This window comes from Onychostruthus taczanowskii, unplaced genomic scaffold (genome assembly GCF_017590055.1).
Source record: "Onychostruthus taczanowskii isolate IOZ18803 unplaced genomic scaffold, ASM1759005v1 scaffold3, whole genome shotgun sequence".
NCBI lineage: Eukaryota > Metazoa > Chordata > Aves > Passeriformes > Passeridae > Onychostruthus > Onychostruthus taczanowskii.
The window spans coordinates 21,815,301-21,842,355 of record NW_024500349.1 but is presented as its reverse complement, the minus strand read 5'-3'; the positions used below and the strand labels follow the sequence as shown (position 1 = coordinate 21,842,355).

The 27,055-nt window shown below is 41.9% G+C and overlaps 1 protein-coding gene across 6 annotated transcripts in view; it reads left to right on the top strand.

Moving 5' to 3' along the window:
* The window catches only part of CTDSPL (CTD small phosphatase like), an 82,250-nt gene that overhangs the window by 18,683 nt on the left and 36,512 nt on the right, over positions 1-27,055 (top strand). Inside the window, exon 1 of one of the 6 annotated variants that reach the window (XM_041408690.1) lies at positions 9,829-10,269. The exons of the other annotated variants lie outside the window; for them this stretch is intronic. Coding sequence (XP_041264624.1) covers positions 10,242-10,269 — 28 coding nt within the window. The 5' untranslated portion in view covers positions 9,829-10,241. Of the gene's footprint in view, positions 1-9,828; positions 10,270-27,055 lie in introns of those variants that run through there. 6 annotated transcript variants of the gene reach the window in all.

Sequence of the window (27,055 nt, the reverse complement as noted above, 5' to 3'; positions counted from 1 at the left end):
TAACTTAATGCTTCATACAGCCTGCTATTCTCACAGCCTCAAAAAGAATTTTAATAATTATTATTAGCATTAATCAGAATACCATGAACATTATTTATTCAATGCAGAAGATTGAGAAAAACTAGAGGCTAGATATCCCTGTTGAAAATCTGTACCTCATTTTACAAATCCCTGTGAATTGTCTTCAAAGAAAAAAAAGAAAATATAAAATTCCCTTTGTATCTCCCAATAAAATTCTGACATCTCCTTTTTTTAGCTTCAGCTTTACATTTTGCAGTTCCCTTTGTTTTATTGCTGTAACACCAGCTAGTCCATAAGAAGCCAAGCTCAAACTGCATCATGATGGCAGGTTGCTTATACTCTGTTAATTCTCTCAAATAAAACAATTTGTGTTAATTACTGCTTGGGTTTCTCACATTATTTGTGCAAACAGCTCTGTTACACTCAATGGCACATTTTCTGATTGTTTGTTTGTTTGGGGAGAGTATTAGTGCTTCCCTTCAGTGTTTTGCTTTAAGATTAACATATCATTAAGCTGCATAATAAGACACAGTCTTTATTCTCGTGCAGTGAAATGGCAAGGGAAGGCAGGGCATAGTCTTGCAGTTCAGTCAAGAGAAGTGAAAAAAAACCCAAACCAACAAACAACCAAAAAAAAAATCTCTGGAAGTGTTTTAGGGGCTCTCTGTTACGGGATAGCAGTGCCCAAACTGAAGCATCTACAGTAAAACTCAAGTTTGTGGAGGTGGATTATTTGTCCATTTTTACCAGTGTTTCAGAACATGAACTTCCAGTGCCAAATGAATCCATGCAGCCAGGTTTTGCATCATTTGGGGAAAAGTATTCTCTGATTTATCAGCATTATTTAGTGTATTTTATAATAGACTGTGCTCTGTGTCTCTGGTTTGGACTAATAGAGGTCCCTCTAATAAGTGCAGTTTGGGAGATTACCAGTTAAAGGAGTCTTTGCTTTTGGAGCAAGAAGTTAATCTTTGACAGTGTATTTTTGACATGTTACTGGAAATCATTCTGTGCACTCACTCTGCTCTCATTTTCAGCAAAACTGCTGTCAGTGGAGCCTCATGAAGTAAAAAAAACCCAGCTAATCCACATGTGTTGTATCCATGGAGTTAAGCACCTCACCTAAGTGGAACAGACTTCTATGCACAGAAAACCTCTTTTTAGTGGGTTGCTGCACCTCAAATCCCGTCTTCAGTTTGGGGTCCCTTGATACAAGAAAGACTTTGAGGGGCTGGAGTGTGTTCAGAAAAGGGAATGGAGCTGGGAATGGGTCTGGAGCAGCTGGAAAAGGAGGTTTGGGGGGGGACCTTCTTCTCCTCTATGACTACCTGAAAGGAGGGTGTAGCAAGGTAGGGATCAAGCTGTTCTCCCAGGGGTCAAGTGACAGAATCAAAAGAAATTACCTCAGGCTGCACCAGGGAAGGTTGAAATTGGATATTAGGAAAAATTTCTTCACCAAAAGGGTTATCAGGCATTGGAGCAGGCTGCTCAGGGCAGTGGTGGGGTCACCAGCCCTGGAGGGATTTAAAAGGGGTGTAGATGTGGCCCTTGGGGAGAGGGTTTGGTGGCTGGGTTGGTGGTTGAACTCCTTGATCTTGGAGGTCTTTTCCAAACTAAATGATTCTGTGCTTCAGTGATTCTGTGATGTGACAGCCTGCTGCAGCCACATCTGTTCCTTCATGAGTTTGGCTCCCTTTATAACCCAAGTTTAAACAGGAGTTGTATTAGGGAGAAGAAAGACAAACTTAAACCACACAAGTTTTCTTTTTTTCTTTATGCTCCATAGGGCTTTGCCTTCAAAACGTGATTCCACGTGGAACAGATGGTGGTTGTTCCTCTTCTGGCTTTTCTCTTCAGCTCCTTTATTGACTAGTACCAAAAAATGTAGGACACTGGGCTGTCTACTAACAGTGCTCCACTTAAAGTTCAATGAGTAAAAGCATTTGGCAATCCTGTGCTCTGAAGTGTTTCAGAAAAGCTGCTTCAGAAGCTCTTGAAACATGTGGGGTTCTTCTCTCAGCGTGGAGCCTTGTGGTGCAGTCCTGGTAGTTGTCCATCCTTGTCTGCCACTGATAGTTGGTGGCTTCTCATTTCCTAAAGCAAATGGTGTGTTTGGAGTGAGGTTTAGATGTATTTTTACACCTCTGTTCACAAAAAAACCTGAGTTATTAATGTGCAGTTACGTCTTCTTAAAAGGGGTTACGCACACACAGCCCTGTTGCTTACAAAAGGGATCATCAGGCTGGAGGTTTCTCAAGTCTGACCCCTTACCATCACCTTCACCAGTGCCACTAGTTTTCCTTAGGATTCATCCTTTTCTCCCCACTCTTTTTGACTTCATGACCCACTTGTAGAGACAAATATGCCAAACAGGCTGTTAATTGTTGTGGTTGCTTTAACTGGGGTCTATAATAAGACATCTCATGATGGAAAGGTGGTTGCCTCTGTTGAAAACCTGATAGATGAACATGTCACCAGTGACACAGAACACGACAAATGTGCCTCCAGTCATTTCATTCATCACTAAAAATGTGATTCTCTTCATCTGCTTGGCATGAATATATACGCAGAACAGATTTGAGCATTCCTGTGTCGAGTGGCAGTGTAGAGTGAGTGTGGTGGTAGAAACATTTGTTGTTACAAGAGCCTCTCTCAAGTTTGGGGACCTCCAATGTCAGCTGTGCTGTGTGGTGACAGTGGTTATTGCTTGAGACATGATGGGAACCCACTGGTGTCCCTCTGAGGTGTCATCATTGGCCTGGAACATTGTTTCTTCTTTATTTTGCACTCCTTGAACTCTCCAGGTCTTAATTTTTTAATGTTACAAACAGTTGAACATACAAAGTAATGTTCAGAAATAGTGTGTTTTAAAAAAAATCAGCCTGGGACAACCACAAAATAATTTTGATCTTTTCTTCTAAGCGTGTTTAATACTGATTAAAGTGTTGGTGACCAGTTTAAAGCCTACCTATAAGGAAGTGCATAGGTGTTGTACAGACCTGTGTGTTTTACCAATACCACACTGTTCTCAAAAGTTCATTTAAAAATACTGCAAAATTGCACAAAGGTTGTTTGTGTGTTTTTTTTTAATCTTCTCTCAAAGGCATTTAAGTTAAGAATTAATTTTTAAAAATGCTTAAACAAGCCAAAAAAAAAAAGGCATTGAAAAAGCACCCACCAAACAAAACCAGTTGGATTTGGTATGGTGAAGGGGAGCCTTGGTCCCTTTGACAGCTTCCTTAAAAGCAGCAGGGCAGAGCTGGTCCATGTTGAATCAGAGGGGAAATGTACCCTGTCAAGAGGTGCTTTTGTGGGGACCTGAGCTGAATTCCAGATCACTTCTGTGGGCTGCTCTGCCTCTCTGGCAATTCTTAAACTCTGAAAAATACAACCTAAAATTGTCTTGGTAGGAAAGTAAGTTTCATCCCTTAAGGATTAATGTGCTTCTCTCAGAAATGACTTGCATATTTCATCTGGACATGGAGATGTGTTACAGCACTTAGGTTTTTAAATGTCTGAGCTGTGCACTGGTGAGAAAGGATCAGAGTGAGCCACATGCTGTGCTTGGTAAAAGCTGTGGTTGTGAAAGGAAGGGATCAGGAAAATGCAGGGTCTGTCACAGGAGGGGATTTTGGTGGGGACAGTCCTTCACCTGTGACAGGGACACCTCTTCAGTCACAGCCTCACAGAAGGCTTTGGTTGGAAAGGACCTTGCAGCCCATCCAATGCCACCCCCTGCAAGGGCAGGGGCAGGGACAACTTCCACAGTCCCAGGCTGCTCCAGGCCCTGTCCAACCTGGCCTTGGACACTTCCAAGGATCCAGGCTAGTCACAGCTTCTCTGGGAACCCAGAGGGCCTGCCTACCCTCCCAGGGAAAAATTCCTTCCTAATATCCCTTTTAATCCTGCCTCTGGCAGTGTAAAGCCATTCCCCCTTGTCTGTCACTCCATTCCCTTGTCCCCAGTCCCTCTCCAGCTCTCTTGGAGCTCCTTCAGGCCCTGGAAGAGGCTCTGCGCTCTCCCTGGAACCTCCTCTTCTACAGGTGAGCACTCCCAGCTTTCCCAGCCTGGTTCCATCCCTTGGAGCATCTTTCTGCCTCTTCTGGACTCATTCCAGCAGGTCCTTGCCCTTCTTACGCTGTGGCTGTTGTTTAAGCCACATGAGGACTTTGGAGATGCTGGAAGAGACTGTCCATGGTCTGTGTTCAGACTCATGCACGTGCTGAAGGGCACCAAGATGTGCTTGGTGTGGAGAGGAGCAGTGATGAGGATCCAGGGCACATCAGTGACTTCTGCATTTGCTGTTTGAAAGCTGCTGCCCTGTACTGTGAACATCATAGCAATGTATCCTAATTCTGACCTTGCTCACCTTCAGGATCGTGCTCTTGTTGAGTGCTGAGGCACCCAGCAGCCCTGTGAAGGGTCTCTGTGACACAGTAATTAATATTGAGTTTCATTTAGGGGTTATCAATAAAGGAGGATGGAGATGAAATGTTAGAAATAACAAAACTGACAAATGGTAGCACCAGAAAACTGCAGCAGTGGGCAAGTTTCATTAAAGCTTGTGTGTCCCAGCAGAACAGGTGTAAAATGACCACTGCTGGTGTCACTACAGTCACATTGGAGTGGAGAGTTTTCCTTGGAAAACCTTTTAAAACTTTCACTGTGCCTTCTCTCAAGTACCTGCCCTTAGTGGGTGCCCTGTGGTGGGTGAGAGTTTACATTTTTTTTGGGAGCAAGGCAACCTTACAGAAACGCCACTACTATGGTAGAATTGTGCCTAAGGGCAAAAAGGCCTCTGCTCTTTGCTGCAGCTTTTTAGATACTCAAGGCACTTAGTATAAGTTTCTACTAAAAGCTAAAAATCTGTATTCTAAATCTATATTTCTGTTTTACTTTGTGGCTTCATATATCTCAGTTTCTCCAGGGGTTTCAGTTCAATCCCTGTGCCCTGAGGGGCTTGCGTTCCAACAGCTGAGTGCTGAAAAGATTCCAACCACAAAAGGTGCTGGTAAAGTGATTTATTTTTGCAATAGATACCTGGGGAAGGAGTACAGCAGGGAATGATGTCCAGCACATCCTTCTCATATTCCAGCAGGTTTTGATGCAGGAAAGGCAGCTGAGAGAGATCCCAAAAGGCATCACAGGTGAGGAGGCACCACAGGACAGAAGTGGGATGTGGCTCAGAAAGGGTGGCTGAAATGGGGACATTTACCTGAGGTTCAGAAGGAGAAAGAGCAAAAACATGAAAATCAGTGAGCTGCAGGGTGGCAAACTTCAGTAAGCTCTGAGAAGATGGAGACATGACTCGGTTCCTTCAGATGCAAACCTGAAAGGAATATTTGATTTAAGATGATGTAGCAGTTTAACAGGTTTTTTTTATTGTGGAGACGGGCACAGGCTGTGCCAGTTCAAATGAAGCATAGGAAATATAGTAGTTCACTAACTTGATAAGTTTTTCCAGTGCAAGAGGAAGGAAGGAAGCCTGCAAAAAGTCTGCCCTAGTTTCCAACAAGGATGGTTTGAGCAAGAATATTTTTGCTTCCCTGATATTTTTGATGTTGTTTTTAATTTTTCCTTAATAACTTTTTTATGTTCTCTGTCTTTTGCTTGCCAGAACATGCACCTGGCTGTGGAGAAGGCAAAGGATTGGCAAAGTATTGTAGTAATGAAAGGAAGACAAAGGATTTGGTGTGGTGCTTAGCAGGAAAGGGAAGTCACCAACTTCTGACACTGAAATATTGTATTAAATTGGGGGGAGGGAAGCTTGTATCAGTCTTTGGATATGACTTTAATTGGGAGCAGATGGTAAATTAAATCACTGAATGCCTAGTGGCTGGTGTGAAACTGTACAGCTTCAGAACTGTGAGCTGTTACCTTTGACACCTTGGGAAGAGTAAATAAGCTTCTAAAAAAACCCCTAAGAACTAAAATAGTGCTTAGGCTGCCTTATTCATAATTTCCAGTTTCAGTTTTCAGAAAGGAACACAGAAACTTGAGAAATATTGCAAGAAACCAAGGAAGCCCATAATACCCAGCAGATTTTTCTTCTCAAAAATAAACTATGCCACAGAGACTGAACTTAATTCTGTAATGTGCTAACATGGGGAGGAAAAAGGAGTCGATTGCCACGAGCTGAAAAGAAGCTTTTTAAGCATAAACTAGAAGAATGATTGGTCTGCATGTAAGCTGCTATAAAATGGGTGCAGAAATCTTTGCTGATTTATCAACAGCTCACAGCCTTTAGAGGGATGTGGCAGCTGGGAGTGTCCAGGTCTGGTCACTCATTGGTGACCTGGCTGGTGCAGGGGAGCAGACTCTGAATCTGCAGGTACTGAAATCTGAGCCATACTGGGTGTTTCCACTAAAAACAGAAAGGGACTGGAGGAACAAAACATAAATCATGTGGTTTTCATATTACTTAATCAGATTATTTCAAGTTTTTGTGGAATAAATCACTGCAAAAATTGAGAGCAAGAAGACAACTGGTAGTGTTGGTAGACCTTAGAAAATCCTGAGGTATTTGTAGTAGTCAGATCTGACGCTTAGCAGTAAGAAAAAAAATATATGTCTGTTTACACATTCCAGTGTGACAGCTGATTTGTAGGAATGGTAAAGTTGTCCTGCTGTACCCTGTTTTGCAAAGACTTCTCCTTCCCTGAGCTGCTGTGTAGAGCTTTGTCCTCTGGGTTTGGAGTTGGGAGCTTTCCAAGAAGCTGGGAGAAAGCAGAGTAGAAAATCTGACCTGCAATAAAAGGCTGAACAAACTGAAAATTTCTTCTTTTCGTCCTGTGAAGGGGTATCCTGATTTTTATTTATTTATTTACATATCTGCACCTGGTTTCTGTGACTGATGTGACTACAGCATTTCATCAGTGAGTTTGCCAGTAGAAATCACAGTAGTGTGATACTAGCACACAGATATTTGTGTAGAAAAGGTGTGTTGGTGTGGTTAACTCTGCACATAGGAAAAGAAGTGACTATACCTGGATCAACTTTCTTCCCACCTCTTGTTGCTATTCCGTTGTTAACCATTACATCTGTAGTTGAACACAAAATAAAGTGTGAGGATTTGAAAACATCAGGTTTATTCATATCATGGGAAGCACCTTGAATCAGCACTTCAGGCAACCTGGAATAAATCACTTCAGCTGGTGCTTTAAGCACGGCCTGTTCTTCCCTCCCTTTTCAGAAAGCACCTTTTTTCTTAGCCATCATATTAAATGCTTTTTGCACAGTATCTCCATTTTAAGGAGAGTACTTGATTTGTGGTACCCTTTGCACATCCCCTGGTGTTTCCATGAGTAGCTGCTGTTCCTCAGCCAACCACGGGCATCAAAGAGGCTTCAGCTTCTTTGGATGAGGCTCTTGATACAACAGTAAACAGCAATTTGCTGCTGTACATCTTAAATGGTGTAAAATTATTTAGTGTAAAGCCTGTAAAAATTGTGGTGGAGTTGTGCTGATCCCAGTTGAAGGAAGGGTGAGTCTGGGTCCAGGCAGTCCTGCCCTTCCAAAGTGCCATGGATGCATTTAAGCAAATTGCAGATGTCTTTTATTTGTGGTGTAGGAGTTTTACCCGCACTCAGTAATTGAGGAAGCACCAGAATAATTGGAAAGGATGACAGGAAGGCTTTTTTACTCTATTTTAGGCTGTGAGGTTCAGGAAGAAGGAATTGAGGAAGCTGCTGGGAGGGGACACACACCCACAAATAACATTACAAAACACTGTTTCAATATATGATGCTTGTTTGGTTTTTTCCCCCCTTGAACATACTGGGGTGAGCCTGGCAATGTTGTACTGGCCAAGAGACAGGAGAAGAAGGTTCACCCTTTTAAGCTGAGAAGAAAACTGTTCTGAGGAGGTGATGGTGCAGTCCAGGCTGGCATGGAGCAAGCAGGCAGAGAAACTCAGCAGCTTTCAGAGAAAAAGGAGATGAGTTAGAGTTGTAGATGACTCCTTCGTCATTTTACTTCCTTGATCTGATGCTCTGGGTTCCCAGACTGCTGTGGCCAAGCTCAGTCTTCTTTCAACCACATCTTCTCCATCTTCCTCCTCATCTCCCACAAGTGCTGTTGCTGCTGCTTCCCCAACCCCACAGGAGTGAAAGTGCCTGCTGAGTAACACTGAAACCTGTGAATAAAGACCTTGGGACGTTCCAGATTTTCTGGCTGTAGTGGTGTTGCAAAGTTTGTTTGTACCTTTTAGATTTGGATTATCTGCTTTCTGTCTTGATGTGTAACGTTCAGCGTGTTTGTTCAGCTGCAGGAATTTGTTAATCTTTCCTTTAGTTTTCTCCCTGTAAAGAAAAAATAGAAAAAATGAGAAATAATCTCACCATGGAGAATTTTAGCAAAGATTGGATTGCGGGATTGCGAGAGCTTTCTGTGCCTTTTTTTTTTTTTTTTTTTTTTCTGGGAGAGTACATTTGTAGTGGTAGCTGGAAGAGCAGAGAACTGAATGTGCAGGATTAAGTTTGAGGCCCCAGCTTCCTGTATAAGGGGAGAGGAGCTCACGAAGCTGAGGCAGCAGCCAAAAGGAAAAGGGTAATGGACAAACATCATCTGTGTGGATCAGGGCACTGCTTGCCAGCTGCTCCTGGGGGGATTTCCTGCTCTGGAACACCAGGGACCTTGGGGACAGTCACTGGCAGTGCAGAGCTGAGCACAGGAGCTGGCTGAGGGAGCTCCTCGTGGGTTTAACAGCTCAGAAGGCAACAGCAGTAATTTCTGAGAGGTGCAGGAGCTCCTTATGGATTTTGTATTTAAGATTATGGCAGAGAAGGAGGAAGACAGAAGTTCGTGGGGAAAAAAGTAGCACAGGAAATTTACAGGTCTTTAGTGGAAGAGACATGGGTTTTTAGGAGCTTTTTTGTGGATACTGCAAAACCAAGCAACTTCACAGCGCAGATTCAAAACCTTGCTTGGAATTCACTTCCCTTTGAAAGCTGGGTTAGAAATGTGTTTGTGACAGGGTTTACAGCTCACTTCCACAATCTGTGATCTGGGAACAGATCAACAAACTGTGCCTGTAGATAATTCTCTGCAGAAGAGGCATGAGAAAGTCTCTGATTCCCATGTCTTGCGCCTTAAATCTGCTTTTTTTGGGGGAATGTAAAGAGCCTCCTAAAAATCCAACCCAGAGTGAAATCGTTGAATGCCAGTCGCTAATGATAATTTTAAAAATTGTGATCAATTAGGTGAAGAAGAACATTTTGTTTCCTACTGTTTTGCTGTAGTAATGAGCGGAGTATCCCAACTCATGTGGAACACGATTCCTTAAAGAGAAATTAGAAGTTATTTTGGAAGAGTGTTGGGGTTGGTGATGGTTGGCTGAAGTCTGTAGCTGAAGCCACACACTCAAGCTTGTAACATTTCTTCCAGTCACCTTAATAAAAATAACTCTTTGCCATTTCTTCTCTCCCATTTGACTCATCCTTCCACCAGGCAATACATGGAAATCCTAGAATCATTTAGGCTGGAACAAACCTTTAAAACCATTGAATCCAACCATTAGTCCCGCTCTGTGCTGAGCCTGCCCTGGTGGCCCAGCCCTAAACAGTGAAAGCAAAGTTTCTGCTGCTTAAATTTGTCCTTTGTGCTGCAGATTGCAGCGTGTGTGCTCTTTCTCAGAGGACACCTTGTCCAGTTCCTCAGAGTGTCGTGAACTTGCTGCTGGCTTCCTGGAGAAGATGCTTGAAGCCTCCAGGGAGCTGAGCCCCGGCGGTGCCGCCTCCCGACGCGCCAGACGCGAGCGCTTAAAAATACATCTCCCTTAGCAGCACGATTGGACTCCTGCTTTCTGATCCCTGAAACATCTGGGTTCGTGCTCTGCAGTGTGTTTATTTTTGTTTATTTTTGTACAAGCCTGAGAAGGGCTGGGAGCCTGAGGCCGTGGCAGAGCCCTCAGCCTGCGGAGTCGGGGCTGGAACAAGTGGCACGGGATCGATGTGGTTGCTGTTCTTAGAAGGACTCTCCTCTTCCTAGAAGTTTTCATCCTTTCACCAGGCACTTGTTTCCCTCCCTCTCCTCCCTTACATCATTCTTGCAGCTGTTTTTTTCTTGTGGGGTTGGGTTTAACTAACGTCTCCTGTTAGTACCGTGGACTGTAGACACCTCCTTGAAATCAGGATTCTCCTCCGTGTAAAAAAACTGGGTTTTGTGAATGGCTGAAAAAAATCTGTTCCACTTCAGATTGTAACACTGAGTTATGGAACAAAATGTCTTACACTCCTTATTGTGGATACGGTAAGGGATTATCTTTTTTAATGACAGTTACAAAGCTTTACAGAATTGTTTCAGAATTGGGCTGATAAATGGTGAAATATTTTGTTGCAGCTTAATTATGGAGAACAGGAGCTTATGGTTTACCCTTATTTAAATACGTACATGAATCTTTTCAAAGTAATAGGGCAAATATAGTACTGTTTCTGGAGGCTTAAAAAGAAGATTTGTGCTCTAATATTAAATTTTTAATGTATTATTCATGAGGAGAGCCAAGCTGAAAGCTTTTTTTCTTCCCCTCGGTGGAAATAAGCTTGAAGAATACATAATCTGTATAGAAAAAGGAAAAAATGTAAAGGATTCTAGCTCTTGCTAATATTGGTGTGGTGCATGCAATTTCCAATGCTGGAATTTCCTCAGGGAAACAGAATTTGGTTGAAAATAAGCTGATACAATCATTGAATAATTCATACAACGTTACTGGAATTCAATTCCTAAAATAAGTCAGGGTAATTCCAGTTAGAATGTGCTTTTTAGAATGACGGAGTGATTGTTTATTGAAGTTGCCTTAAACTCCATGTCTAAGAATTATTGCCTCTGGTTTGGATACAGGGCTGGGCTGCATATTTTTGTTACTTGTGCCACTTCCAAGCTGGCTTTTGCAGATGTGTGTATGTGCACACCATGTATTCCTGCAGATCTGTGTGTACTTTTGAGTTGTTAAGGCAGGAAATATGTGTGTGAGCTTTGGAATTTGGAGAAACTATATAGTATTATGTAATATATTGCATCTTTTCAATATGGAATATTTTATACCCGGTACAGACTGATGTTTGTAATTATATTTCCTGCTGTGGTATAACTATAAACAAGAAGTATAAGCCAAGGGACATAATTTTTGGTGTTCTTTTTCCTTTGTACTTTCTCATTCCTAGATCATGCTTGGTTTAGTTGCCTGAGATGACTCCAGAAAAAAAAAAAAAAAAAGTTGCATGTTTAAGCAGCTCTAGAGATACTTTTTCCATTGCCTTGCTAGAATCTTACACAACAATTAGTTTATTAATAAGAAAAATGTCAGTAATTAGTAATATCCAAACACCACAATTATATCTTATTGAAGGCCTAACTTGAAATGTTACTTAGATGCTGAGACTCATCTAGCAGGATTTCCTAGATATGGTTAATGTCATTTCTAGACAGTGGATAAAGCAGGAATATTTGCTCTGTGTGATAAGGGAATAAAGTTAGGATGTTACAAACTAAATGTTCCTCTAGAACCTACTGTTAAATTATATGAGAACCTCTCAGTTTTTAATATATATTCTGCCCCAAGGTCCTACTCAAAGGCTGTGTGTGTGCCTTACCTAAGAATAAAACTGAAGCAGAAAATGTTCTGCAGTTGGTTTTTACACTGGGTTTAAAAAATATGAGCAAGGAACTGTTGCACAGAGACTTGGGAGCTGCTTGTCCAAAAAATGGAAATTTGGAGTGGAGTAGAAAAGTGGATCAAGGTTCTCTTTGGACTTTTAACTGGTTTTCATGGGTGGGGCTGACCAAATTCCCTGTGCTTTGCAGGACATACATCCTATTAAGAAGTACAGTGCAGTGTTGTCTTTTTGCCACTTGAGCCAGAGTTTAGAAAGCCTCAATTCTGCGTCCCCAGCTGTCATTTGGTACAGTTAATGCCTTCTGGCATTACTTGGAACTGTTGAATTGTCTTTCCTTTGGATGGGAGTGTCCAAAACTTGGGGTTGCAAGAGAAAATACCTGTTTGATACATACTTGGAGCCACATTCCTTCAATATTTGCTGTGAAACTTTCAGTGGTGTAAATTATAAACTGATACAGGCGTACCATAAGCAAAAGAACAGGAGGAATGTCTCAGATTTATAGAAATTGCCATTTTTTTAATGTTAACCCTGAATACAATAATATTTGGGACTGAAGAGAAAATGCAAGGTAGTGGTGGGAAATTTAAAACCTGTGCCCAGAGAGCAGGTACAAACATCCCAGAGTGTTGCAATCATCTCATGGTATTATCAGGTGGTGCTGGAAGCATGTTTTGACATGTGGCTTGTCACAGGTGTTTGGAAATTTTGCTCATCCTTCATTGGAGGCTGGGCTGAAACAGCTTCCTCAGTGCTTGGGCTCAGCTGTAGGTGTGCACCAGCTGATTAAATAAGGCCTTTGAACAATCTGATTTCTTAAAATGAGAGAGGAAAAAAACCCCAAGTTTTGTGGATAATGTGTTTGCTTAAGTGCTCAGTGGCCAAGGCATCCTCTGCCTGAGAAAACTTCCACTTTCACCTCTGGGCAAAAGGAGGAAGGAAGAGTGTTCAAAAAAAAAACAGAACTGTGAAATCCTATCCAGAAGCTTCGCCCTGTTTGTGTAAGCTCTCTCCTTTGGGAATTGTGTTGTGGTCTTTCAGCTGGTACAAAAAATACTTGGAGCAAACAATCTTCCACTAAATGTTCCGCCATCAGAATTTTCTGTATGGTGGCATTTTTCGCAGCACCTCCTGGAGAACTCACAGGATTCCTCAGGAATCCTGGAAGCAGCACCTGAGAGGAGCAGGAAAATGTGTCCAGAGCTCCCAGGTCAGCCTTGCTGAGGAACTTCACGTTAAGCCCTAGTCCTGTGTTTTGTTTTCCTTATGAACAACATTTTCCATTTTGGATGTGCCGATCAGTAGTGTGGAGTGGTCAGGAAATAGTAGCACTGGGCACAGAAGCAGGAGGATTAAATGAAGGGGTTATTTTGCAGCATTTTTAGGATAAGCAAGTTTTGCTGGACTGTTCCTGGTCTTGGCCACCTCCGGTGACTTACAGGAAGGACTGAAGCAGTGATGTGGGGATGGTGATCTTTCCCTTAACTGTAAATGTTTGCAATATAAACAGCTGAGCTGTTCATCAGGGGTTCCCAGGGGAGAGAAGAAAAACAATATTGGCATTTTTAGGGTGGGTTCTGGTGTAGACAAACGAGATGCATTGTGCCCTACAAGTGCTTATCAGCTTGGCTTTGTGAGCTCTGCTGTGGTCAGCTGGGCCGAGCTGCCTGGAGGGTGAGGGGAAAATTAACAGAAACTACTTGGGAGCTGTAATGATGTAGTTAGAACAAGAAAATAAACCAATTTTTTTTCAGTGTCAAGACCCATTACTACCCAGAGACTTCCCCCCACCAGCTGGCTGGGTCTTGGCAGAAGGTTTTGGCAGTGAGTGTCTCAAACACACTGGACCTTACTTTGTTTTTTTTGTAGGGCTGGAATTCCTTGTGTGTGTGTGGGGACCCGTGGGAGGGGACTCAGGCCTTGATTTCTGCTCATGTGTCACTGGAGTTCAGTTCTTCAGCAGAAAGGAGAATGTCCCTGCAGCACTGCAGGAGTTATGTCAAGAGTACAAATCTGGATGTTTGTTAGATTTTGATCTGGGAAAATCCTGTTGGGTCATGGATTTCACAGAATCCCAGAACGGTTTGGGTTAGAAGGGACATTAAAGATCATCCAGTTCCACCTCCCATGCCATGCAGGACACCTTCCCCTAGACCAGGTTGCTCCAGGCCCCTTCCAACACTTCCAGGGCCTTGGGCACTTCCAGGGATGGGCCATTCACTGCTTCCTTTGGCAACCTTTTCCAGTATCTCCCTTGTCATGTTTTTCTATATCAGCAGGAGAAATAAGATCTAAGACAGGCCCTAATGAAGCCAATAATGCAGCTATTTGTCCTAGTTCTGGTTATGTAGGAGCGGGAGAGGTGCCAGATATTTATCTTGCTTTGCAGCAGGCGTGCCAGAGCATACAGAGCTTTCCTGCTGCAGCTCTGTAGAGCTTTGGGAGGGCAATTGAATGAATTGTTTAGATTTGAGTAATTCATTGAATGTGCTGGGGCTGGGCAGAAGGAGCCAAGTGGGCTCTGCCCAAACTGATAGCACTCAGCCAGTAGCCAGAAAAAAGCCTTTCAAATTGCTTGTGCTGTGGTATGGTACGGAACATAATACTTACTGTAGGTGCCAAAAGGGATTTTTAAAGCTATCAGGATAAACAACACACCCAGTTGTGCAGGTGTGACTGTCTTAGGCACTGCTTTTCTCAGTGCAGCTTTGCTGCACACAGCTGGGGGGGGTCCTGGAGGGTTTTCAGTTAGAAATTGTTGGTTTTGTAGCCCTGTTTCCCTCAGTCTGACTTACAGCCCACGTGGCAGGGGGTGGTTGTGTGAACACCTGTGTGTGGGGACAGTGCAGCCACCTGAACTGCAGAGGGGCACGGGCTGGGGTGGTGAGAGCAGCACGGAGAGCTGGAAGTAGCTGAAGGGGAGCGATGCTGGTGGCAGTGCTGGCTGGGGTCCCTCGACTTGGACCTTGTTACCTGCTGGGAGAGGAGGAGCAGCAAGAACTCAGTGTGGCTCTCTGAGTGCATGGGTATTTCTGTAAGTATAGAAGTGATGTGATCCAGCATTTATGGGTCCTCATGCCTGGGGTTTCCCATCTGAGCTAAGTGCAGGAAATGTGCTGGATTCGTCCTCTTCTTGGGGCTCCTGCCTGAGCTCATCGGCCCTGAACCAGAGTGGGACCTTTGAGAAGCCCTCATCTGCTTCTCTGTCCTGAGCCAAAGTGGAACCTTTGAGAAGCCCTCATCTGCTTCTCTGTCCTGAGCCAAAGTGGGACCTTTGAGAAGCCCTCATCTGCTTCTCTGTCCTGAGCCAGAGTGGGACCTTTGAGAAGCCCTCATCTGCTTCTTTGTCCTGAGCCAGAGTGGGACCTTTGAGTAGCCCTCATCTGCTTCTTTGTCCTGAGCCAGAGTGGGACCTCTGCTGCTGAAAGTGCTGGTGGTTAGGCAAGGCTCCTGCCTCCCTAGGAGATGAAATGTGCTTCCTTCACCTCTGAGAACAACGGGGTGGAAGATCTCTCACTCCATCCCTGGAAGTGTCCAAGGCCATGTTGGACAGGGTTTGGAGCAGCCTGGCATAGTGGAAGGTGTCCCTGCACATGGCAGGGGGTGGAACCAGCTGATCTTTCAGGTCCCTTCCAGCCCACACCATGCAGTGCTGCTGTGATCTGTTTAATGTAAATGGTGGAAATCTGGGTCTTCCATGCCAAGAAAGAAAAGGATGCAAAGTAGTGGGGATAGTATTGCATCATTATGTACTAAATACACAGCTCACCCTTGCCTCTGCATCAGTGCTGGAGGAGAGCAGCAGGGTTTTTTGCCAGATTGGGCAGAGACCAGCTGATCTGTAGTGTTCTGCATAAACAGCTTGGGCAGGAATGTAGGCTAAGAGAGGCTGCTTGGACAAGATGCAGAATTAGAACAATTTCTCTTGCCTCATGCCTGGATTCTCTCTTAAAATAAGCACAAAGGCACATGCTGCAGAAGTAAGCTAGGGAAGGGTTTCTGCCTTGTTAATAGGGTCAGGTGTAAGTTTTTTACCTCCTTTTAGTCTGCCTTTGGTAAGATCAATATGTGGTCTTTGTTTGGGGATAACAGGAGTGGGGTTTGTAGAATGAATCAACGTAGTTAAAATTATAATAATTTTTGCTCTAGTAAGCATTGAAAAATCACTGTACTGCTTTTGTTGGGGTTTTTTTCCTCCAATATAATTAAGGAAACAGTTTATTTTTAAAGTTTCTAAATTTGTAGCCCTAAAGACACTGGTTATTTAATATCCTCAGTTACACAGCACTCAGTTATTCATACTTTCTCATGCCTCCTCTGTGAAATAGCAAGTGGGCTGCTCTCAGTGCTACAGGATGGTCAGGAGTTGAAGCATGGCCATTAAATCTTGTGCATTCCTTTAGTACAAAGTTTAGGATATTTCAAATAGGTCAGAAGAGAGGCAGTTAAACGTGTCTGCAGCTGTTCCAACCTGCAGCTGAATTGTCAGTGTGGTGGAGGCATCTGAGTGCTTGTTTAAGACACCAAAATGCTTTTTAAAAAAATCCCCTCCTTGTAAAACTTTTTTTAAAAAATATTTTTCCTTACAGCTGGATTTCTCAACAGGCAGTGAACTGTGGCTTTGTTCTAGAAAGGAATTGCTGGAAGTTCATCAAGTTTCACTGCTTTTATTTTTTGTCAAAACTGTAGTCACTTTATCATACAGAGCTTTCAGTTTCCTGTATCTTTTGTTTCATTCTTAATCTAGTTTTAGCTTTCTAAATATCATATTTCCAGGTGGGAATGTGCTGCTTTTAATGGCCTGGGAATGCTGAATGGATAAAATACTCATGACTCCAAAGTACAAGGTCAGAACAGCTAGGGTTGAATATTTTCCAGCTTATTTCTTGGGATCAGTTGAAAACACAGTTAATATTAAAAAAAAAAAAAAAAAGAAAAAAGAAAAAGAGTTTGAAAAGTGAAGGAGAGATGCAGCACCAGGGCAATGTGAGATATTTTAGCAAATTATTAATGAGACTTTGCAGTGTGCTTCTGTGGGGGATTTTTCCTTACTTCTTTACTTAGTGTATAACAATAGATGCTCTGTTACAGCTTCAATTTTTTGTCAGAGATACCTGGCAGAGCTGCTGTTCTGCAGGTGACACTTCAATTGAACTGAAAACCCACAGTGGTTGATATTGTAATTACTTTAGATCTAAAATAGTTACAGAAGATGTGTAGGTTTTACTGAAAACGTAAATTGATCAAAATCCTTTCCAGCTTAACTGGTGAGGGTGGATTCAACAGCTTGAAGAAGAAGGCAGCAAATAAAATTACATTTTTCTCTCTGTAATAGGCATTTTTATTACATGTCTATAAATATTGTAATTATCTTTAAAAAAGAATTTATGAAGAGTAATCCAAGATAGGGTAAAACCTGCTTCATGAAAGCTAAAGCTGGAGAAGAAATTACCTTGGCAACAATTTCTTCAAGTGAGATTCTGTCCCAGCAGATACACTCCAGTGTAACCCAGACCTCTTATTGAGAAATCCCTGCAACAAATAAGTTTATAATCAAAACCTGATGTTTTTATTTTGCTCCCAGAAGGGCTGGATTCCAGTAACCTGCTAAGTAATACTTGCTGTATGATGCCTGTAAATTGATTTTAAGAGCATTTTTAGTTGTTAGAAACAGCTGTTACTTTCCGATTCTATTAATGACTGAAGCACTGAAGATAATACAGTGATTCAGAGAAAGCTTCCTCTTCCAGGGGAGTGGGATTCCTCTTTATTCCTTTGTATCTGGGTTTCATAATACAGAGAAATTTGAGGAGGGGCATGGAGGAATGGGGAAAAACAGTAATGACACCAAATAAATCGACATCTCTGTTTAAGTCTGTGTCTTTTTGAAGCTAAGCCACCTCTGTTTTTCTTCCAAAGAAACGAGGTAAATATTTCAAATATGGTCACACATTGTTCCCTGCTCCATTAAGAACCTTTTCCAGAACTTACATGATATAAGTGGCTTTGGTTCTGTAGAACTTGTCACCAGAAGCAGCATCGTTTTAGATGTGTATTTTCTTACAGGGTGAATGTTTTGTGAGACCAGCACTCAATATCCACAAAATACCAGTGGGTGAGATAAATAAATGGGGTTTAGAAAGAGAAGTCAAAGGGACTGCAGAAAAGATGTCCCAGTTTGATTTTTTCCTATTAGGGATGTGTCTTTTGGGGAGCAAGCTTTGGATGAGTGAATTTCACTAGCAGGAATTAAACTTGTAGCCTGGCCCAAAAATATCCCCAGGGAGGGAATGAAAAATTCATAAGGCAAAATGGAGAAACAAAACTCTTCTTTGCAGAGGAGCACCCTTTAACATATTTTTGCAAGATGAATTTGTTGGAGAAGAGCTGTTCCTAGGAAAGAGAGGAGAAAGCTTGCAAAAATAGACTAATGCTTTGGATTTGATGTCTTGCTGAAGTATTTGCTGCAAAAAGTACCATATAGAATGTTGCTGTCTCTATGGGAACATCTTTGGGTTATATTTAGGAAAATTAAATTAAACTTATTCTCCTCAGATGAGAAAGGTTTTGATAAGTCTTTCGTTATAGGTGTAATGGTATTTTTTGGGGGAGAGAGTAGAGGAATTTCTTCGACCTTTGTGTTGGGTGAACCACTTGTCTTACACTTTTCAAGTCAAATAAAAGAACTAAAACTGTCACTTAAATTTGAGTCAACCTGCGTGTGGTGAGAGGCAGGAAGAAGCTCTGCTTAATTTCACAACGCCAGGCTCTGAATTTGGTCACTGGGGGGAAAGAAAACCCTATTAAAATCCATATAAAGACCAGTTTATTAAACTGACTCAATCTGATCAGGAAACAAGCTGATTATAGGTACCATATCCTGCAATATTCTTCAGGTTTGGATCTCTCTTAAAAAATCAGTGATTGGGTAAAAGCTGTGTGGGAAGCACAGAAAAAAGAGGTTTTTGCAGCTCTTCAATAACTTCACACTAATTTCATGGCATAAATTCTTCAGGAAAATGTGGCCTGGGGCTGCAGAGGCTCTGTGTGTGTCCATCCTTCTGTCTGTTCATACCCGGAGCAATAAGAAAATACTCTCCCAAACAAGCTCATGAAAAACTTGTTTATCCCTCTTTCATCTATCAGCATTGGTTCTAAGACTTTTTAAAATATGATGATGATGGTGATGATGATGCCAGCTGTGAGTTAAGTTAATGTGTGGGGCAGCAGTTACTGCCTGGGCTGTGTTACGGCTCCAGGTGCCGCCGGTTCCTCGCCTGTTCCTGCTTTTCCCTTGAGTTTGAGCTGCTGGGGATGGAGCAAATTGTTCTTCCCTGCCTTTCCCAGAGTGTCCCACGTCAGCAGAGGCTGGAGCGGAGCGGATGCTGGACATAGTTCTGCTCTATAAACACGTGCTTGTTTACATTCACTTCCCTGCGTTCCCACTTGGATCCTCTCCCCATGCCAGAGGGGATCAGCCCTGACTGACAGGCGCCAAGATCCGGCCATTTTGACCCCATGTGCTGCTCCTGTTCCTATTTGTTTGTTTCTCCTTTGTCTTCCTTCCCAAGTATTTAACAAATCATTATTAAATATTTTCCAGATTTTTTTTTTCAAACAGTGATTCGAAATCGAGTTGAGATTTGCAAACATCTGATCTGGTTGCTGTGTGTGGTTGATGGTGGAAAACAAACTTAAGTGCTGAATAAAATAGAAATAAAACAATCCTTTTTATTGTAAGCTGCTACTAATATTTGGCAAACCCTCCTCAAGAGAAAACCTCTGCCGTGGGTGCAGCAGCTCAGGGAACCACAGCAGTGCAGATTTTGCAGCTTTAAACAGCCAGGTCTTTGCTGATCCAGCTCCACCAAAGCGTGACGTTACACCAACATTGCAAATACATCAAATTCTTTTTATCAGCAGAAAAGGCTGGGTTGGATTCACAGGCCACATCTGCTTGTGAACTTTGTGCAGTGTATTTTTTTTCTCTCTCTCTCTTTTACTAGAAGAAAGGTTTGTTTGTTGGCGGCTGCCCGGGGCGGGACAGGAATGTAATGCATGCACAGACTGCGCAGTATTTCCTGTTCAACTGCCGCTCCAAACCTCAGCGCTGGGAAAATATCCAGATCCAGCAGCTCCAGCCTTGCTCAAACAGCAGAGAAACAGCACAGAGGCTGAAATGTTTTGTTTTTTAGAAAAAATACCATTTTTGAAGGGAACCTTCATGATGTGCTGGTGCTGTAAATGTATCAGTGTGTGGCTGTTGCTCTGTAATATTTATAAATTATTGGGCTCAGACAAAACACTTGAAGTGCTGCAGGGACAGGAAAATGGCTCCATAATGCCCCTGCAGAAAGTTCTGTTTATTTTGTATCATAATACATCGCCATAGCATTGCTTGCATAGTTCAGTTAGCTTGGTTTACCACCCAGTTACAAACCATGGCAATCTTGTGGCACTGCAGCTGCTTTCTCATTATTTGCTGTGTTTTACTTGGCCCTTAAACTGGTTTAAGGCATCACTTTTACACTACATGAATTTTGTTCCAGGAGTGAAAGATTTCAAGGCAAAAAGCTTGGAGTTGAATCGCTTCTGCCAGCTAGCACTGAACTCCAGTGCTGCAAACCTGGCCTTGAGTGTAGTGTGAAAAGTGTAGTGTCAGATGAGTGCATTATTTCTTTTAATTTTTCATCTTTTTTTTTCTTAAGCGGTTCTCTTCCTTTATACGTGTTTCAGACTATCAGCTGATGGAAGGGTGATTGTGAGGTGTGATCACTTACTTACTTATTTCATTTAATCATTTACTTCTTTAAGCATATGTATATTTTGAGCATGTGTGTTCACAGGCTGCTCTGGAAGCTATGAAATGCTATCACGCTTCTCAAAGCAAATACTAGGAAAACATTTTACTGTGAACACTGTATGTGTGCATTAAAAATTGTTGTATATCCTTGTAGCAACTTTTTCACTCTGCTCAGTAGTTTTTCAGCCCTGTGTGAAAAGGAGGTGTGCACAGATAATCCTTAAAGAATGGGGCACATCCCTCCTGGCTGCTCCAGGGAGAGCAAGGCTGGATGGGCACGTTCAGCTCCTCTTCAAGAACTGTCCAGGTATTTGTGTCAAAGGCAAAGGTACAGCAGCTCCCTGGCTCCTCTTGCTGGGGGAGTTACTGGAGTGAGCATCTCCTAACTCCTCCTTTGTATCCTCATCCATCTTCTGATCCCAGTGGCTGTTTCAGTGGCAAGCAATACAGGCACAAGAATGAAAGTGCTGCTTGTTAATTAGTTCCTTCCTGGATTACAGGAGCCCTACTTTTCAGTCCTTTGGAGATACAGATCTGCATGTGCTGCTTCTCAGAATTGGAAGTGGTCTCAGTGTAGCCCTGTCAGCTTGTCAGACACTGGAGCAGGGGAGAGGGCGGCCAAAATCTGCTCTGTTTAATTTGAGTTTGAAGGTATTTTACTCAGAACATGGTTCAGCAGGTTAATTGGGTTCTTAAAGCAGTATTTAACTTTTGAGCTTTGCTCTGAAATGTGGATATCCCTGAAGCCATGGATCTGCCTTTGGTTTTAGGGCTGAATAAATGCCAGAGGTGGGCTCTGACAGATGAATTTATTTTTACATGATCTTGCCTAGTAGCAACTCTCCTCACTTGTGGAATACTGCAAAAGATGTTTAAATCATGGCTTATATGAGAAGCTGATGCATCTATGAAAGTTATACCATCATATATATATGTGTCCAGCCAAACCACAGTGTGAAGTCTGAAGTGTAGCAACAGTTTTAAAAGGTTTTGGAATTTGCCTTGAGATCCATCAGCTTCTTGTGCTGTTTTGTGCCTTTTCATGGTTTCTTATCCCTCCTTGTCATTTAAGAGGCTTCTGTGTGCAGTTGGTGTTTTTAACATTTACTGGCTACATTTCGTGAAGCATCACAGCCCTTACAGAGACAGCAGTGCTGAGTTCTCAGTTGTGTCTTTTAAAAGTGACTTCAGAATTTCACTACCTTTGATCCTTAAAATATGAGCGTCCAATAACCAACATCAGATATTTAATCTACCCAGATTTGAGGACTGTAATAAATAATTTATGTAGGGTGAAATAAGGGGGTTTTTTTAGCTTTAAGCTGCTGCAACAGAAACATTTCCAAAGCTTTGTTTGGTTAGGTAGAGCTCTTTTTTCTTCATAGAGCTTTAGCTGAGTAGATGGATGAATTAACATCCATCCTGATGATTTTTGTCCTAGGTATTTTGTGAAATTGTATTTTAGAGGACTTTGGGAGGGATGGAAGTGAAACTGTAGTTTCTGATATCCACTGGATAGCTTCTGTTAGAGTAAGTAGATAGAAGGATAGGTTATAGGAAAAGCAGTTCTTGTGTAGCTATTTCATCCTAGCTTATGAGATGCAACTCATAATCTTGTTTTCCAAAGCATCGTGAAATCATTTACTAAGAGTAATGTTCAGTTTTTTCCTAAAATTCCCCTAGAAGTTCCTAAATCATGTTGACTTTTTTTTTTCCAATCCAAGGGCACTGACCTAAAGAAATTCTCTCAAAAAGAAAAATAAGTTACTTGATTATTTTTCCTTCCTATCCCCACCTGCCTTATGTATTCAAGTTTTTTTCTTTGCCCATCAACTCCATCCAGAGTAATCTACTAATGGAAGGCCTGGGAAACAGGTTGGTGGAGAGGGAGAGTCAAATGTTTTGGAAAGATTTTTATTTCAGTAAACGAATCTGGGATCTCTCCCTTCAAAGTAATAATTTCCGTGGAAAACCCAAAGCCTTACTTCTACTTAATTGTGCTGCTGGGGGGAGAAAGGTTGCCAGTTTCAGTTGAAATTAATGTACTTCTGGAGTATCACATGCTGAATTTAAACAGAGCAATTTGCTTGGGCTTTACATGCTTGAAGGTTAAACCAGTTGTGGGTGGTTATTTCAGGTATGTGACAGTGCTTTTGTTGCTGTGTTTGCTGCAAAGTTTAGAGAGGAGATGAAACCTTTCAATGATAAACTGCAAATGGCATTTTAAAACCAAAGTTATGAGAGCATCACATGCAGATTTGGCACCAGGTGTTGTAAAACAATTTCTATCCTGGTCACATCACAGAGGAGGAGCTGTGTCAGCAAGTTGGTGATTTTCTACTTAATTCTTTCTATCTTGAGGCATGTGGGATATAAAATTTCTTTTTTTTTGAGAAGATCAGGTACAGCCTCTTAAGCAGTTGGAGAAATTAGGCATTTCTAATTGTGTATAGATTTTAAAACTACTTCCTTTGAAGAAAGGCTTTGTTTAATACCACTTAATTCTGACTTGCCTCTTCCCGTCCTGTGTTATAAACAAACTCATGGTGAGAGCTCACCATACCCAGATGTTCATTTTATTGCATTTAATGAGTTCATCTGTAAGCAGAGAAGTGTCATTACCCGGTTTATATTATTGGGAAGAACTGGATATTGCATTCATTTAATTAGGACAAGTTCAGCAGTAATTAGCTCACTCCTGACTGCAGAGAGGTGGGCTTGGAGCCTTCCAGTCATCCGAGGTGGCTTCTTGCAGCAGCGAGGGCTTTGTGATGCTGTGGCTGTTCACAAGAATCTGCTTTTGTAATTTCACACCACCACAGCAAAATCTGATTGGGGAAGCCCTCAACTAAACTTATTTAGAGTACAGTGCATGAGAGGAAAATCTTCTTCTTGGCTGTGTAACTTGTGCTGCTGCTGGAAGTGTCCTGGTGGCAGAGCAGCACAGCCCTTCTGCCTCCTCTTTCCTGTGTGTGAAAGGAGCTTGGAGAAGATGCTGTAGATTACTTCCATTAGCACCTCTTGTATTAATTTCTGTTCTGACATTTGAGTTATTATACCTCTGTGTGTTAATACTTGGGGTTTGTTATGGCCTTTGTCTCCCTGTTCACTTGGAAACCACCCAGTATGGCTCCATACCTCTCATTTAAGGTTATGTGATTGTAGTAATTTATTTTAAAAATTGTCTTTATCTTTCCTTGAGCTCCTCCCCAGCCTTAGCAGTGATGTGGTTTTGTTAAGACTTGCTAGAAGACTTCCTAGAGCACAGTTCTGGGACTGTCTTTGGATCCCAGACGATTCAGGGATTAACATGCCCTCAAACTGTGTGTGGCACAGGGGTCCTGGGCAGTGAGGCTTCTCCTTAGAAATGGCATCTGGAAATTACAGGTGAGAGCCTGAATTGGGGGCAGAGTTACTTCCCTTCTAGACATGAAGAACTGTGCTCCTGTTTCTGACTCTGGCTGCAAATAATGTTTTACAAATTCAGGTCATTTGACCAAATTTTTCACTGAAGGCTCTTGCAGACCCCCAGGAGTGAAGCAGTGCTGGATCTGTGCACTCTGCTCTTCAGCATGGCCTTAATCCACATGGAAAAATAAATAAAATTATCAGAGTTAGTGAGGGAAACGGTTATGTATTTGTTGGTGCATGTAAATAGATGTGTGTGTTTATGTGTGCATCTGTGTATACATTTAAAATTTAACTGTGAAAAATTGTAGGAAGGCAGCTTGACTTCAAATGACTGGCCTTTAAAATAGCAGATGGAATTAAATGTAGATACATGTGACATTTTCTGCATGGAAAGATATAAGAATTCTTGATTTATGTTTGCAGTGATGCTTGAAATCCCTTCTAATGAAGAGATCTTGGTGTTATAATCAGATCTGAAAAATCACATTAGCCCAATGCTCACTTGTTGTAAAACTCAAGTAAGATGTTAAGAATTATTAGAAAAGCAAGAGAACAAAGCACTGTGTGTGTGTATAAATTCAAGGTGGAATTTCTTCCTTTCATCCTGGATACTGTGTGTGCTTCCAGTCCCTCTCTTCCTGCTTCAAAAATACCAATTAGAGCCTGCAGAAAGGTAAGAAACAAGGATGCTCGGAGTTCTGAAGCAGCTGAACTCTTGGCTGAGCTGTGGACTTCGCTGCCATGTGATATTGTGGACTCTGAAAGTTGGTGTAGGCTCAAAAAGCGATGGGGCAAGGCCTTGAAAGGGGAATTTGTGGATGATTATTGCACACACACATTTGGTGTGTTCAGGTGAGGAGGTCCTTAAACTGCACTTGGAGTGAACCTGGGGTGGTGGGAGGGGAGAGCAGCTCTCCAGCTCACCCTGAGCCTTTCTTCAACCCTCCTGCAGACACCTGCTGCTCTCAGTCTTCTCTGCTTTCACAGATAACACATTTCCATGTTGTGGGGTTGTTCTGCCTGGCTTTTTTGGGCTGTGGTGTTGACGTGTTCCATGTGCAGGGTTTGAGATGGAAAACGTCACTGAAGTGTGTTCGGTGTGCTGGGGTAGTGATGGTTCAGTGTCTGGGGAGGAAATCAGCTCCAGAAACTGAGGTTGTAACTTCTAACAGATGGAGGGGGGAGAAGAGAAAATCTTAATTTATTTTTTTTTTAGACTCCATATGCTGGATGCTGCTCAGACCTGCAGTTTGGATAACTCAGTTTACCCTTCCATTATTGTTAGTACCTGCTCTCACCTGTTAACTATTTAAGGAATGCCAGGTTTTATCCTCAGCTTTTTTTTCTCTTTAAAGTTTGCTGCCATCCGGAATGCCTAAATTTGTGTTGGTAATTCAACATCAATGCTTCTTTTGCACCTTTATAATTGTTATATTTATGCTGTCACTGCTTCAAGGAGAAGAAATCCAGTAAACAGAACACAGATTGCAGGTGGCTCAGGGTAACTGAGGAAGGAGGAACTATTTTCCATGATGCACAACACTGTCAGAGGAGCTAAAAATGAGATATTGGGTGCAAACATTTTCTGTGTGCAGTACTTGTATTTTAATGTAACACAGCTCATAAAGCCACTGAAAATTTCTGCTCCTTACTGCATCCAAAATTATCATTAAGTCACTGTAAAGCCTCTATAATAGCTTATTAAAGAAAATCCTGTTGAAATAACGTTTAAATTAGTGCAGAGACCTTTTTTAAACAGCACTGTGTTATGAATGGCAGAATTGTCAAGACTCAAAACCAACGTGAAGGATTTTTTTTCCCTAGTAAAATGTTTCACTAAGTGAAGGGAGTGGCCAGATTTCAAATGTATGATTTGATCCAAGTATTCTTAGAAGACTTGGACCAATCAGCATTTTTTGTCTAGAGATTTTTGACTGTTTATTTAGACAATTTATTGTCTCTTTCTATAGGAAGTAGATGATACAAGTATAATTCTGGAGTGGGTTTGGTGTTCCCATTGATCTGTTGTACAGCTGAGGCTGTGAGTTAGGAATTTAAGCACCCTGCTGTAATTGATACCTGCACTCAAATGAGATAATTTGCCCTCATATTTTTAAGTAGAGGCTGAAAACAAACCAGAAATTCTTAGCAGGGTTTCTGTGGCAGTAGCTGTAGGCAGCAGGACACACAGCATTGTTCTTCCCGTTCTAATTTCAGCATATTTCAATTTTTAATGTCGGAAAGGAGTTCTTCTTGCCCGGATTGTATTGCAACTAACTTGCTTGTTCTTGCAATATCATTTTTTCTGAGTGCTTTGAAAATGTCCTTCCCAAATGCCCAGGTATCCTTTGGGGATTTCTAAAACTGTGTTGTTGCAAACAGAATATGACATTTTGAGAATTAGTCTTTGACTGTAACTTGTAGCACTGGTGGCCACAGTTCTTCATGTGTTTTCTGTTTGACTGGAGTATTGATAAGTGATGCTGGGTTGGTTTCAGTTTACAAATGTTTTTTAAAGTAATGAAACACTTCCTTAAGCACACAAATCTCGGCACAGTTCCGACTTCATCCTGTTATGGGAGCACTATTTAAATTGGGGAATGTCTATAAAACCCATTTAGTTTTTTTATTGGTACACATTGCTCTTAATAGCAATTAATAACTAAACTTGGGCAGTGCTCACTGCCTTAAAGTGGAAAAGTATTTTGGCAAATATGGGAATGATGGGACTTACTGAGAATTTTACTCACCCTCTAACTTTGGGATTGGAGGGGGTTGATTTCCTACCCAAAGCAGGAAAGAAATACTTCTAAATAAGCATTATCTACAAGCATGATAATAAATCATTAAAATATTTGCTGAACACATCAAGTATTACTTAAAACATTCTAAAACTGTTCTACAAGTCTTCTGTTTTAATATTTTTTTTATTTTAATGTGTGTTCAGGGTTTTTTTTTCCTTAGGGCCATCCCTAGATGCCTTGGGTGCATTTCTTCTCTCTAAACTGTTGCTTTCAACTACAGTTTTCATTCCTTAAAAATGCTACACTTGCTTTCATTCAGCTGTATGTAATTTTTTTTTTACCACTTTAGGGTTATTTTTATCCTGGTAGACCAGTAAACAAACTGAAAGTCAAAGCCAGGGCTCCTGTTTACTACCACCCTTGTTCTTGTAGCCTCTGTGATGTGTCTTCTGTCCTCCAGCAAT